The sequence below is a fragment of the Calypte anna genome, chromosome 1 (assembly GCF_003957555.1).
Source record: "Calypte anna isolate BGI_N300 chromosome 1, bCalAnn1_v1.p, whole genome shotgun sequence".
NCBI classification, from domain to species: Eukaryota; Metazoa; Chordata; class Aves; order Apodiformes; family Trochilidae; genus Calypte; species Calypte anna.
Genome location: NC_044244.1, coordinates 93,430,520 through 93,444,668, shown reverse-complemented (window position 1 = coordinate 93,444,668; position 14,149 = coordinate 93,430,520). Strand labels below are relative to the sequence as shown.

At 45.9% G+C, this 14,149-nt stretch overlaps 1 protein-coding gene across 1 annotated transcript; it reads left to right on the top strand.

Annotated features, from left to right (window-relative positions):
• The first annotated feature begins 3,402 nt into the window (after nucleotides 1–3,402).
• LOC103537180 (zinc finger protein 239) lies at nucleotides 3,403–8,373 on the top strand. Its single transcript, XM_030450860.1, has 3 exons — nucleotides 3,403–3,422; nucleotides 6,616–6,701; nucleotides 7,146–8,373. Exons 2-3 carry the CDS (start codon nucleotides 6,650–6,652, stop codon nucleotides 8,063–8,065), a joined length of 972 nt encoding a protein of 323 aa, XP_030306720.1. The 5' UTR covers nucleotides 3,403–3,422; nucleotides 6,616–6,649; the 3' UTR covers nucleotides 8,066–8,373.
• Nucleotides 8,374–14,149: the final 5,776 nt, after the last annotated feature.

The window sequence follows — 14,149 nt, the reverse complement described above, 5'->3', positions numbered from 1 at the left end:
TACTACTGGAAGTCCCTAGAGAAGTTTGTGGTTCACACATCTCTGCCAGCTGAATGATATACCTCAGAGAGTAAATTTATTTATAAAGTTTACAGAATCTAATTTCCCAACCTGACAGACAGCCCATAAATTAGGGCTAGGTTTCCCTTTGCAGTACATGCACCATACCAAGGCTGCAACTTGAGCAGCAAATTACTGATTGTCTTCGTCATCCAACAGTTTCCCACAGTTTCCCCAAACCACTGCCTCTACTTAAACAAGAAAAAAGGAAAATTGCATATAGGGCAGACCCAGGATGAGCAATAAAAATGACAGAACCTCTGAGGAGAAGAGTAGGGTGCCTCTGTCTCTGCTTGTCAAGCAGCACCTTAGGCCCAAACTCAGCAGCTAGTCACAGAAGAGCATACATCCCAGAGCCTTAAAGTAAAATGAATGTCAGCTGCCTCACACTGACTATCCAAAATAGCTGCTTGCTGTGGTTTGCACTCATATAGAAATGAGAGAGACATCTCTAAGGCTACCATCTGAAGGACCTCAGCCTGGCTAGTAATATCTGCTGCCACACTGTCAGCAAGTCTAACACTTTTCACGTGCAAACTTAACCACAGAGGCTCCATAGTCTTCACCGTTGCTGTGTTTGACCACAAAATGCAGCTTTGTGGGTCATCTTTACTACCTTGTTAGAACAAATATGGAGACTATAAAAACCACAGCACTCTGAAAACAACCAACATATTGCACATTCAAAAGAAAAGGGAGGGAAAACTGCAAATAAAGAAAGCATTCAAATTAATAGCAAGGAACAAGAACAAAAAGCTAGCAAATGCAAGAAGTCTGTCAGTGCCATTAGGAGAAAATGTCATTCAGCTTGAAAAGATCTCTGAAGAAGAGCAGCTACACCAATAATTTACAACTTTTGCCATAACAAAGATGGACAGTGTGTTGCCTCAGATGCACCTGCCCCTTGGTAGTCTGAATCTATCTCAGTTACATGAGCTCCACCAGCAGTGTAGGTCAACAAAGGCATCCATTTAACCAACTGCAGACTTACCAGGGAGGACAAAGCTTCAGCCTGCCACATTGAACTGATCACGTTCCTTGTTACATGGAAAAAATGGCAGTACATTTATTAGGCAGTCAGTAAGTAGCCAAGTCTTTACATAGCTCAAAGCAGCACCAAGATTTGCTAAAGAGTGGTAGTCAGCATTTCAGCTATAGCTTTATCTTGGGTTTGGAGTCAAAGGATGCTGCCTTGCACCATTAGTCACGCTGGTCTTAACATCACTGTGCTTTTCATAATTCTCATGCTATGATGAAGACATGTACATGAATGTGGGTGTACACGTAGTTTACATGGTTCACATATTTATGTGAAGCTCTACTTGAGTTTTTTAAGCTTTGTGTTGCTTATTTGACTCTCAGGCAGTCGTTGTAATCAGAGAATGCTCACAAAAAAAAAAACAGCTGAGTGACTCCTGCCTTCCTTTGATAGGCTTGCTTTGCAAAACCTTCACAGAGTACCAGCCTCTAGTACTCTCATAATTACCTGAGCTGTTTAAGAAGTCTCCTTCACTAATCATTTCTTTCCAGCACTCAGAGATCACTGAAGCCCAAATAATTTGCATATACTGTTACCTTTGGGCAGATATGGCATTCACATGCCATTACAGGTGCCAGTTTAATTGAACTTGTCAGCCTATTGGTTCCAATTCAAATGACACTGCAATGGGACCCGAGGCTGCTATTCTTAACACAATTACCCCGATGAGGCCAACAAAATACATATTTAAGCAAACAACCACATTAATATAGCTCAGTTCCTAGATCAACATCACCTAAAAAGAAGTAAACCACCAGGCGATTGTTAGAAGGCAGAAATGAGGAAAGACTGCCCCCTTCAGTACAAAGAAACATCTTATTCCCCCAGGTAACAGCAAAATTTGGCTTTATTAGCACACATTGGGACATTTATCTATTTAGAAAAAAATAAAAAGCAGCTAGTTGAAGCTGTACAAAAAACGAGTTGCAAATTCTGATGAAAAACAAGATTTTAAGTATAGACAGACCTCATTCATTGTTCTGCCAGCTCTCCCACAATTTCACAAGACATTTCACTTCACCCATTCTGGTGTGTTTCCCAATGCTGTTTTACCTGCCTGATGTCCTTTCATCACCACTATCTTGCTACTTCCCCCCCCCAAAAAAAAGCTAGAAAAAATAACGCATACCTGTTACTTCCTCTTGCATAACTTTTCCTACTCGGCATGCTTTGTGCACCTGCTTTCTAAATACCTGATCAATGCCTTGAGACAGACTCTACATCCCCAGTGAAACTCATCTCCCAGTTAACACAAATAAAAGAATGAGAGTACTGACTCACAAGTCACCAAATACAATGTTGAAATATATCTGGGTATTAAAAATACACTAGTAGACAATTGCAAGCTTTAGCAATGCCGGACTGGAAACACCACTGCAGGGCATGATTTATGAAACGTAAGCAAGCCTATTTTCTCCTGAGACAGAACTGCCAATTAAGAGACTGCACTATACTTGGAGCAGTCTGAAGCACCTCATTGTAAAACACTACGAACAAACTACAGTGTTTTACTGCAAACGTCTACATTTTAGAGGCACTTTCCCTTATACATGTCAAGTTCCTTCTCTAGACCACTAGGGCTACATTTCCATCCTATATAAAAAAGAGAGCAGCTATTATTGTTAGCAGATACAGAAAACTCAAGAGAGTAAGATGTTTACTGGACTACTATGTTCGGACATTTGTGAGAAAATACTACTCAAAATTATCTGTGAAACTGATATAAATTATAACATAGGTTCCACTCCTGAGACAAGTAGAGCAGAGTACTACTCCTACAACCGTGTGAACGCAAAATTGCAGATACAACCTTTAGGCCAAGCAGTCAAGCCACAGATATGCTGGGCTTGGAAAAGCTTCACAGAGGAAGCATCATTCCGCACCTGCCCTTCTTATAGGCAGACATTGGGGTGAATCTTTAGTATGAACCCTAGGGTGTGCGAGGACCCGCCTTTGGGCAACAGCGGGCTGCGAGGTACTGGGTGTTCAGCCTCCGTAGCGCCTAGACTCGAATAATCCGTCCCTCCTCCCACTGTGGATTCCGCCGGACCCCGCCGAGTAGCCCTCCCCGGCGCGCTTCCCCGGGCAGAGAGGTGCGGGGTACCAAGCCGTGAGGCCCGGGACGGTGTAGCTGCCCCCGCGGGGAAGGCACTGAGCAGGGTTCGGCGAGATCAGCGGAAGACTCTCCACACCGAAGCCTCCCGCCCCGGCTCCCAGCCTTGCGTCTCCCGCTCCGCCCAGGAAGCGCCCTTTGCCCGCGGAGCAGGAAGCTGCTGCCGGCGCTCAGCGGCGCGGGTGCCGGGTGGGAGCGGGAGCCCTGCAGGTAGGCACGGAACGGAACGGAGGTGCATGGCTCGGCATGGTGGGACCGGTTCTCCTGCACCCCTCGGCTGGGGGACAAGGCGGCAGCGAGGGGCAGGGCCCGGCCAGGGTGCCGGCTCTCGGGGGAGTCGAACAGCAGTGAGAGCCGGGCTTGAAACCAGTGTCTGAGCCTTTGTCTGCCGGCTCCGCTACTCGGCGGAGAAAGAAAAAACGCAGCTCGGAGAAGGGGGAGGCCAGTTTGCCGCTCATATAGACCCCACTCCGGTGTAGTTGCCATCCTTGTCGGCTTGAATCCCTTAGTTGTATCCGCAGTTTTCCCCCTTCAATCCTTTTTCATATGCCGCAAAGCAAGTGCCTGTCCTTCCCAGTTTCGACCCAATGCCTCCGATCACTGTTGCAGACGGGCAACTTTGCACCGCTCCTCTGTGAAAAATCCTTGTTCTCAAAAAACTTGGTAGTACTTGCCCCCCTCTCTGGAGCCCTGCTTTTCGCTGCTCTGGCAGTGCACCGTGCAGTGGGCCTCCAGTGACTATCTCCCAGCACCACGCCCCCCCAGCATCCCGGGCAGAACGACAGTCACTGACAAGTGCTGTAACTTATGAACAGTTTGCTGCAAGCGTAACCTATCCCAGATAGGAGCTAGACAAAGGAGGATTTGAATATCTTCTTCTGAATTGCAGGTCTGTGCTGTTGTACCTGGTATGACCATGTGGAATGTGCTTAGCGACTGACAGCACATCAGGAGCAGTCTGCAGGGTCCCAAGGAGCAAAGAAGCTGAAAGTATGGTGCTCTGCACTAGGATGAGTACCATAACTTCCACAGTTTGGTACAACCACAGGAGGGATACAGAGCTGAGTGGTTGGAAGAAAAAATGAGTAGCTATTTGAAAGCATTAAAGGTAAAGAATAAACTGTATGACCCAGCTATAAAATGCTATCACAATACTAAAGTCAAGGCCCCAGGAACAGTAGGATGTGTTTGCAAAGCTCCTGCTGGGGGTCCAAGTTAGATACCCTTCATATCTTGTTTTAGTAATGCTGTGGATTTTGTGTACAGTAACCCCCACACCCACATACACAGGTGTTCTTGTTTTGGTTTTTACATTCAAGCAAAAAACCAATGTGCCCAAGGATATGCTTCTGCCAGTTACAGATTAAATCCCTGAAGGAATGTTCTCCCTGCTGATGAGGTTTGCCCCTTCATTTCACAGTGAGGTGACTGTGATTGTTGGAAAGGAAGAAACTCTCTCTTTACTCCAGAATAGCCTGTTAACTGATTGTACAAAGCGTATCTGCTGAGCTGCCATAGCATATCTGAGCATAGCAGTAGTGTGTCAATGGCAACCCAAGCTAGGAAGTTCTTTCAGGGTCAGAAGGGAGCTCTTCCTTCCACCTTGTCTGGTTGATTAGTTGTTTTCCTGAGTAGTTGTTACTGGACATTTGTCAGAGGCTGGTACCTCCTCTGAAATGCTACCGGATTTGCTTCTCCAAAGTTCCTGTGCCATCAGCTTTCAGAGAGAACCCCTGCTGTCTGCAATTAGCTGTCTGAGGAAGTGGTCTCCTGTTCTAGAGCAGGGTTAAGCGCAACTGGTACAAGTTGCAGCTACGGAAATAGCTTGGTCAGCTTGTACCACAAAACGTGCAGCAGGAATTCTCACTACTGGCAAAGTGATGAGAGCTGTGGTGCTGCAGAAAGCCACCTTCCTTTGTATATCAGCTTGGAGCTGCTGGAAAGGATCCATCTGCAGGGATGGCCCACTTCAGTGTTCAGCAGATATTTAAAGCAGGGACTCAGATTATTAAGTTTAAGGCTGATTTGAATTGGTTTGTTGGGGTATTTTTGTTAAGGATTATTTTGGTTACCTGCTTGGGGTTTTGTCTTCATGGTTCACAGTTCAATATTGCAGTCTTTTTCTTTTGCTTGCTCCCTTTCTTTCCGCCCAGCTTTGCCACATAGGGAGGATCAAAGACTTCAAGATTGGTGGGCATGGGATCTCTGGAAAGCAAGGTCCTTTGTTCTGTTCACCTTTTCCCTTCATCTGAGTTTTCTCCTTAATTCTGACACTATCTAATGCCTTATTACCCATTACCTGCTGTTAAATATCTGGTAGTGATGGATGAAGTGGTCCAGGACCAGACACCCATCAGTTTACTGTGTTTGTTAGCACCATCCACCCAGCTGGTCACTTCTATCTGGAGCTGTAGTAGTTGTCCAGATGTTCTGGTTGTCCAGAGATATTGGTTGCTTGAAGCAGACTTCAGGGAGTGCATTTTTTAAGTGATGCAAACTGTCAGGAAAAGTCAGGAAAAAAGGTAGTCTTAAATATTTGGAAATATTCCTGTAAGTTATCTCAGCTTCAGCTGTGATGTGTCAGTCTCTGGTCCTAGATTTATCCACATGGTATCCTTTCCATGCCATCTTTGATTCTTACTTTAAAAAATGAAGTAGGATTTTTTTCCTGCCATTTGATTTTCTCTGTTCTGCATTTTTTTCTGCAGCTACTGGTAAATGCCTCCTCTCTTCATGATAATGGCTGTTGCTTAGTGTTTGGTTGGCTTTCACCTTAAAATAGTAAATACTGAAGGAAAAATTCTTGTCTTTGGTGCTGTTGATGTTTGTAAGAGCATGCTGCCCAACAGTTGTATTCATGAAAGTTACTGGAACTCAGCAGGGATGCCAGGCAGAATCCATCTGGAATAGAGAAGACATCAACTTGCCTGTTGTGTTGGGTTTTGCTGCCTCAGCCTGAGAGTCTTGGAAGAGAAAGAAGAAATGAGGTAGCAAGTAAGAAAATCAGGTCCTGGGTACCAAAGAGTAATTTTCCACTTAAAATAATTTTAGGAGAGTAAATTATTCTTGTGGCTGTCATTATTAAAGAAATGTAAATATGGCTGGGTTTTGTCATTTGCTTACACCAGTGTCTATGATTGCAGTCCGAGTTCAACACATGTGGTGTTATGTCCCAATGTGTGTCACTTATCAGAAGAGGAAAAACCTTGAATCTCCTTTAATGAAAGAGAAAGTATCTGACAACAGATACCTCAGTAGTGCTCAGGATGTCCATAAATGTTTGCTTGGTTGATTCTGTTATGCAACCAATCTACTTGTTTCCCACATTCATCAGGATTTTGAGACAGATGACAAGCTTTTTCTGAATACTCAACTAAGATTATGTTTGTTTGCTTTTGTAAAGATTCCCGATTCCTGAAACTGATTTATCTGCCCAGATGGACCAAGGAGAAGAAACAGATCATGAGGCCTTGGAGGAGACACATATGGGTGAGAATAAGTTAGAGAAATTTATAAACACAGCACAAAAATGTTCTTTGAGCTGCCTCAGTGTTGTTTAAGCTACTTTATTCTGTACATTCCTTATTGAGACCTGCTCTTTCCCACTCAGGGCAGGCAGACAGCCTGCCTTTCTGACCCTGCTGATAAAGAGTATGTATGAGAAGACAAGACTATCAAGACTACAAAATGTGAAGACTGGGGGCAAGGAGGTACCTCTAACATTGCATTTGGCTCTTGTTCATGGCATGTCTGCTCTGGGTCGCATGAGGATGCCATACTGCCTCTTTTGCAACTAGGTTTCCATTTGTTCCCAGTCTTCCCTTTTCTGCGTCTCCTACCTGGTGCAGCCTAGGCTCCCTAGAACACCTTGCCCGTTCTCTGCTCTGCCACTTCCCAGCAAGAATCACAGTTGAAGTTGTACTTTTTTTCCAGGTGGTGAGCTAGGTCCCCTTCCAGACCACCTTGAAATTACGTATCAGCAGCACATGTTGGCAGCAGGGTCCAGAGGAGGAGAGGAGCAGCTGGGGGACAGCCATGGAACTCAGCGTGGCACCCCAGAGGCACAGCAAGGTGACTGTGAGGAGGAAGAGGAGGCAGAGCTGCCTTGCCCTGATATCACCCTGGTGCAAAGGCAGGGGAGAAGGGTGTCAGCAGCCTCACGGCGAGTCCCTCGTGTGGAGAGGCCCACCATCTGCTCTGAGTGTGGCAAGGGCTTCAGTCGGAGTATACACCTTATCCAGCACCAGCGAGTGCACACTGGGGAGCGTCCATTCCTGTGTGGGGAGTGTGGAAAGGGCTTCAGCCAGAGCTCCCATCTCATCCAGCACCAGCGGGTCCACACAGGCCAGAAGCCCTATACCTGTGCCGAATGCGGGAAGAGCTTCAGCCAGAGCTCCAACCTCCTCAAGCACCAGCGCATTCACACCGGGCTCAAACCCTACGTGTGCAGTGAGTGTGGAAAGATCTTCAGCGACAGTTCCACCTGCATCAAACACCACCGTATGCACACGGGCGAGCGGCCCTACAAGTGCCTGGCCTGCGGGAAAAGCTTCAGCCAGCATTCCCACCTCCTTCAGCACCAGCGAGCCCACGATGGCATCCGACCTTATGCCTGTGGGCAGTGTGGCAAACGTTTTGGGCAGAGCTCTGACCTCATTAACCATACTCGTACTCACACTGGCGAGAAGCCTTACAAATGCAGCCAGTGCGGGCGAGGTTTCAGTGGGAATTCAAACCTGATCAAGCACACTCGCATCCACACTGGAGAACAACCGTACCATTGCACCCAGTGTGGGCAAAGCTTTCGGTTCCAGCCCCAGCTGGTGCGCCACCAGAAGCGACATACAGAGTAGGCGGTGGAGAGGAGAAGGCCACGTGGACCATAGGCAGCTACCTGATGTAGGGAAGACACACAGCTGCTCCCTGGACACCTCATACAGGGGTGTGAATTTTGGGGGAGGAAGCCCTCAGAACCTGTACCCTTCTGGGTAAACCTGTTTGTGAGCACTGCCCAGACACTTGAGCAATGAGGGAGGCCACTGCTAAATGAACTGGTGCGTGTTCACTGCAGTGTGGTCGTTGTTCTGAGCCCCTCTTTTGGGGGTGGGGAAAAGAAGGGCACTTACAGTATGGTATATTCAAGGCCGGAGAGGAGAGGAGAGGAGAGGAGAGGAGAGGAGAGGAGAGGAGAGGAGAGGAGAGGAGAGGAGAGGAGAGGAGAGGAGAGGAGAGGAGAGGAGAGGAGAGATACGTTCCAAGGATTGGCGCCATTTTCTGTGCTTTCTAGTGGGGAGTGATTTTTGTCCCAGTAGAAAACCAGGTAAAAAACTTTGTCTCTCCAAGCTGCGTGGGCTTTGTTCTCACAGTAAGGCCTGGTATGATCACTGCCCTTAGAATCCACATTTCGCACTTGCCAGTGCTCTTGGTGTTAGCATCTATTTATTTTAAAACCACTGTTTAAAACCACAACGCTGTCCCATCTACCCTTGCATACATGTTGTGGGCCCAGCTGATGCTGTCAGGGCCGCGTCTATGGAACGGAATTTTTGCGGGGTGGTATGGATGTTAAATTGACGTTTCCACTGCTGTTTGACAGCTTATTCCTCAGCAGCAATTACATAAATTAGCATCCTAATAAGTATTTTTCTCAGATTCTCACTTAGGTGCTTTTGTGGGTGGCACTTTATGAATGTTTTTATAAGACTTTTTAACATATTATGGATGACTTTTTAAATTGTGATCTTCTAATTGTTAGTTAATGAGCAGAAAAAGTTATGTTTGAAAAAAATAGCGATGTCAAACTTTGATTTGTATTAAACATTAAACATATTTTCTTGTAAAAAACTTTTTTACTCAAATGCTATGCTTTTGAGTTGTTAATGATTACAAAGAGGTAATTATAATACCAATTTCTAGAATGTCTGTGATGGTTTTTTGAGGGGTTTTGACATCTTTAATAATTACTTTTCAGGGAACATGGGGGAGGCAGAATTCTGAGAAAGCAAAAGGAGCTGACCTCTGAAGAGATCATCACTTTGGGGAGAACACTACTGTGGGGAGTCTATCCTTAAGAGGAATTCTTGCTCAGGCAACTGCTTGGTACGGGGGAGGAGAGAACTGGCAATAATAACAAAGATGTTAATATCTCTACCGCAGGGAAGAACTCCCTGTAATGAGCGTGGCAGTGTATACTGAAATGCCTGTTCCACCCACAGAGCCAAATGGGAAGAAATCACAGTATGCTTTAGGCAAGAAAATTAAGTGATCAAATCTGTTGTGCTGTAGAATTTTGATTTTCAGCACTTCATGCAGGCCTAATGCTAACAATGAGCTTTCACATGGAGACAAGATATCACTAAGGGCAAACAGAACACTCATCTTGAAGAGCACAGGATCCTGAGGAAACAAGCAAGCTGTGAAGAGTAGCAGTGACACTCGAACTACTACCTGAGTTATGTGGATACATCCATACCTCCCTTAGCCACCAGTTGTTACCTCAGACAGCACAGCTTCGTTTCCTTGGCAGTAGATCTGCTTTAAGTCATTTCTTCTCAATCTACTCTCACCTTCCCCCTTAGAGCCTGAATTAGTACAGCTGCTCTGATTAACTGTTCATGTGGCTGTGCCCTAAGTCAGATCCATGAGATGATCCATGGATCCAAAGTTTTTTTAAAAGAAAAACTCCAGAGAACTAATTTTAAACTGCATTAGTCTAGGCTAGACCATGGCCTCACAAGCAGTAGGGTACATGACACTGAGAGCTTCAGGGTCAGAGGACGACAAGCCAAAAAGTAAATAAATAACATGGCCAGTATTGCTGTTAGTTTCCAAGAAACACATCATTTTAGATGTTTGTTACTTCTTTAAAAAAAAAAAAATTTGTTTCTAGGAAGGACCTGGAAAAACCTGACACACTGCCTTCATTGTCTCTGCATTCCCACAGTCTCATCAGAAGACACATGCCTGCATTGCAACAGTAGAGTGGAAACTACAGTTAATTTCTGTGGTGCCCTTGCCACACATACCATTACCAAAATATGTATTTATTCTGAATGCTAGTTTTCCCCCATAAACTGGCTGAAAACCTGTCTTTTGCATCAGAGTTGGAATATGAGCCTACTGTGTTCATTTGTTGCAGAAGCAAAGTGATTTAATGAACAAAACAGTTTAATCTACACAGTAAAAAGTGCCGGAGCAGAGAAGCAAATGAGTATTAGCCCTGGTGAAAATGTCAGGTTGCCATCCAGCTAGACATGGACTAGACTACATGTTGGCTTCAGTGGGCCTGTGCCTTAGTCTCACAGGCACATAGCTCCTGCTAGGTACCCTAGAGGACAGTCTTGTTCAACTGCAGGTCCTTCAGAAGCTATTAAGAGCCACTGGGTGTGGACTGCTGGAAACAATTTTACTCCAGAATATAACATAGAAGTACACTAATACATTACGGAGAGGAGATTACCAGTGACTGAGCACCTAAGTTCACTCTCAGAGGCTCTATTACACATTTCTGTAGATAGAACCTAGGGGTACTAGTCAGCTATGTCAGATGATCAATATTCACACAGCGTTTCTCTGTTGCCTGTATTGTCACTTGATGTGGGGAAGTACACCAACATGTTCCCCTTCATTTTGCTCCTGTGCTTGAATTTATTGCTTATCTGCAGGCAGCTGTTTTCCTTTTCTCCTCCAGGCTTTTATTGCCAGCTGCTTCACAAACACCAGTGCCCACACTCACTAGCTTAAACAGCTTGTCCAGTATTTTGATCAGGGATTCTTCCTGGTTTCCCCATTATTCAGAACGAGTTTAATTATTAAAAGAGTGTAATTGGGGTGTTCAGAGAGGAACTCAGTGACTCTCAGATTGAAGGGCTGCTCCTTCATGGATTTGTCTGTATGTTGAGCTTTTCAGAGAACCGTGAGAATCTTGGGTCTCCTCAGCAATACTTGGGATGCTACCAGCATGCTTCCTTCCAAACCTCATTGCAGCAGTATAAAACTCTGTTAATGCTTTTCAGACAAGTTTTGAAACGTGTTCTCTGCATGCTGCACAGGCTCAGGTGTTGAACTTTTAGACTTACAATTTGAAACCCTCTAAAACCTCTTGTTGGGAGCTGTGTAACTCCAGACTCATTGATCTGATGACAAAAGCTGGGACACTTAGCAATTGTTACAGCTACAATGTAGCATCTTTGCTTAATGAAGAAGTGTCTCTCATCAAGATGAAAGGCTGTCCATGATTACACAGCTCTGTTGCAGTAACTTTCCTTTTACAACTATTCACAAGAATCAGCCTAACTTACATCTTACTGAAACTGTGGAGTGAAATTTTCCACTCAGGCACCATACTAGCTTGAACAGAAGGCAGCCTCAGATCTCTCTTCTCAGAAGTGAAGATGAAAATCACTATATATAAATATATATCTCTATTTTTAACAGTAAAAAAACCACCCAACAAACAAAGCATATTTTGCTCCCCTGGTACTACTTAAATCATACCTTGGGCTCCAAGTCTGCTACCCACACAAATTCTGTCATTCTGGTTGTCAGATAAAGTCCTATTTGTACATGGGACCATGCTCTTCTCTCTTGGTCTTAGCAGCTCAGTCCAGCAAAGATGCTGGTTCCCAGTTGCATCAGACATTTCCGGCTGCCAGGAGTGCTCAGTGCAGTCTCTGCAAATCAGCTGTGCTGAGATGCGTGTGGACTGTATTTTTTCTGATTTGAGTGGTTTTACTGATGGTTTCAGCTCAAGGTGCAGGAGCTCCGAGTTCTAAAGAAAGAAGTTCCATCTACCAGGCCCACACATCCCTTCTAGCCAAGTGCATGCATAAATATCTGTAGGACCTGAATTTTAACCAGGTATTCTTCAAACTTCTAACTGTGCAGGCCTACCTTTCAAAGTCTAAGATTGCCAAAAACTTAACAGATAATCCAGGAAGAGTTTATATAGCTAAGGCAAGCTTCTTTTTAGTAACCTCACTCTTCTTGCAGAGTCTTACTGATCTGAATATGAGAGAGGGGTTCCAATTCTCCTTGTTGAAGATGCTGACAGGGTGGCTGACAGCAGCAGGGCTGCTCCCCAAGAGGAGCCTACAGCCAGCAACACTAAGCCATGCTGGCCAATACCCTGTCTGCAACAAGGCACAGCCCCACAGGAACAGTGGCCTCTGGGTGGTTCTTTTTTAACTGGCTTGCTTTAACCCATACTTACTCATGCATCGTTCCATTGGACGTCCATTTGCATGGACCACAATGTCTTTCCTATGACTGTGCGTAGATTTGGTGATGATATATAGATGCAGCAGTCCTTAGGTAGGACACAGTGAAGCATCTATATGCTTCGCTGAGATAAAGCTTTTAGCCTTTTATGCTAGAGTTTTACCTGATCTCCACTATATTGGATGTTAAAAGCTCTAACGTTAACAGACCTGAGGCCTGTAGAAACACCCATTCTGGCTCTACCAGGAAATGGGGAACTTTATGAGGCTATATAAACTAATCATTGAGCAGGCTCTTGAATGTAAAATGCATCCAATTAGCCTGGAGTACCTATTCAGAGACAAGTGTGCTGACTAATCTGTTGCTCAGAGATGTGATAACTGGGACATGAAAATCCCCAGCACCTGTTCTAGAAGGGTAGGGAAAACAAACTTGAAATAAAACCAGAAAAAATTTCCAGACTATCTGAAAGCACTAACCTCCTTTGATAAACTACTGTGTGCTCATTTGTCTGCTTCGGAAATGGCCCTGAATCACAAGCCTGTACCTACAGCCAAGAGCTCTGGACCAACTGGGTCAGGACACAGAAGATCCTGACCTGTGTGAGGGGTAACCAGGAGTTCCTGTGGGAGCCGTAGCAGCACCTCTGTCTTCTACCTCACCAGCACAAACATTTCCCCATCCTGAAGCAACTTTCCACACAGCTGGGAGATCTCTCAGTGTTTCTGCTGTCCTGTCTTCCTCAGCCCATTTGTCTTCAAGGTGTGAAGGTATGAGCACTTTTCCTTCTTCTTGTGGGTTCAAATATTTCTTCACTGCAGGGAGGGGGAGTAAGGAGGACGAACAAAAAGGCCCAAATAAACACTGAGCACCTTCGTACAGGGTTTAACAACAAACAAACAAAAAAATTAAGATTTTTCAGAGGCAAGTCTTAAGCTTAGAGATCCCTAACGCTCCATCGGATCAGCTTTTCACCAGACCCCTCCCTCCTGCCCGCCACAACCACCCACTCCGCCGACTCCCCCCGGCGGCCGTTACTTCCCGCGCGATCCCAGGCTGAGCCGCCAGGGAGCGCCCCTCCAGCGGCGGCGCAGGCAGAGCGGAGCTGCCCGGGCTGCCCCCAGCAGTCTGTGAGAAGGCGATGGAAACCAAGAGGGGTGAGGCAGCGGGGCCAGGGGGTTTCTGTGGGGCAAGCAGCGGCTGAATCGACATCCTGCCGCTCCTCTCTCCAGCGAAGGACGCGGTGGGGGTGTTCTTTCAGGTTACCTACGGCGCTTCCCCATAGCGCTGTGCTGCGAGCTGAGGGGCCTGGTGGATCTCCAAGGAGGGAGCTCACTGGCGTGGTATTATATGGCCCAAGGGCCACGCCTGTTGACGTAGGAGGGTATGAATGTGAGGATCGAGCCTGCATTGATCTGGATCCATTTGCATCTGCGTCTGTATTTGCCAGGGGTATACAGCTGAGGCTTTAGTTCAGCGCAGAGCCAGAAAATTGGAGTTGTGATGCAGCCCCGCATTTGGGAGAGGCCTCTGGAGCAGGGCTGAGTTGGCCAAGGGTTAGCCAAGCATTGCCTTAGGAAACAGGTGGCCCTGGATTGCTTCCCTTTCCACAGGAATCAAACTGAAGAGCCAAGGGATGATGTGCTTTGAACAGGGAAATACAGACCATAGCTGGGAGCTCTGCTGGAGCTGGTGCACTTCTGCACTTGACAGCTGAT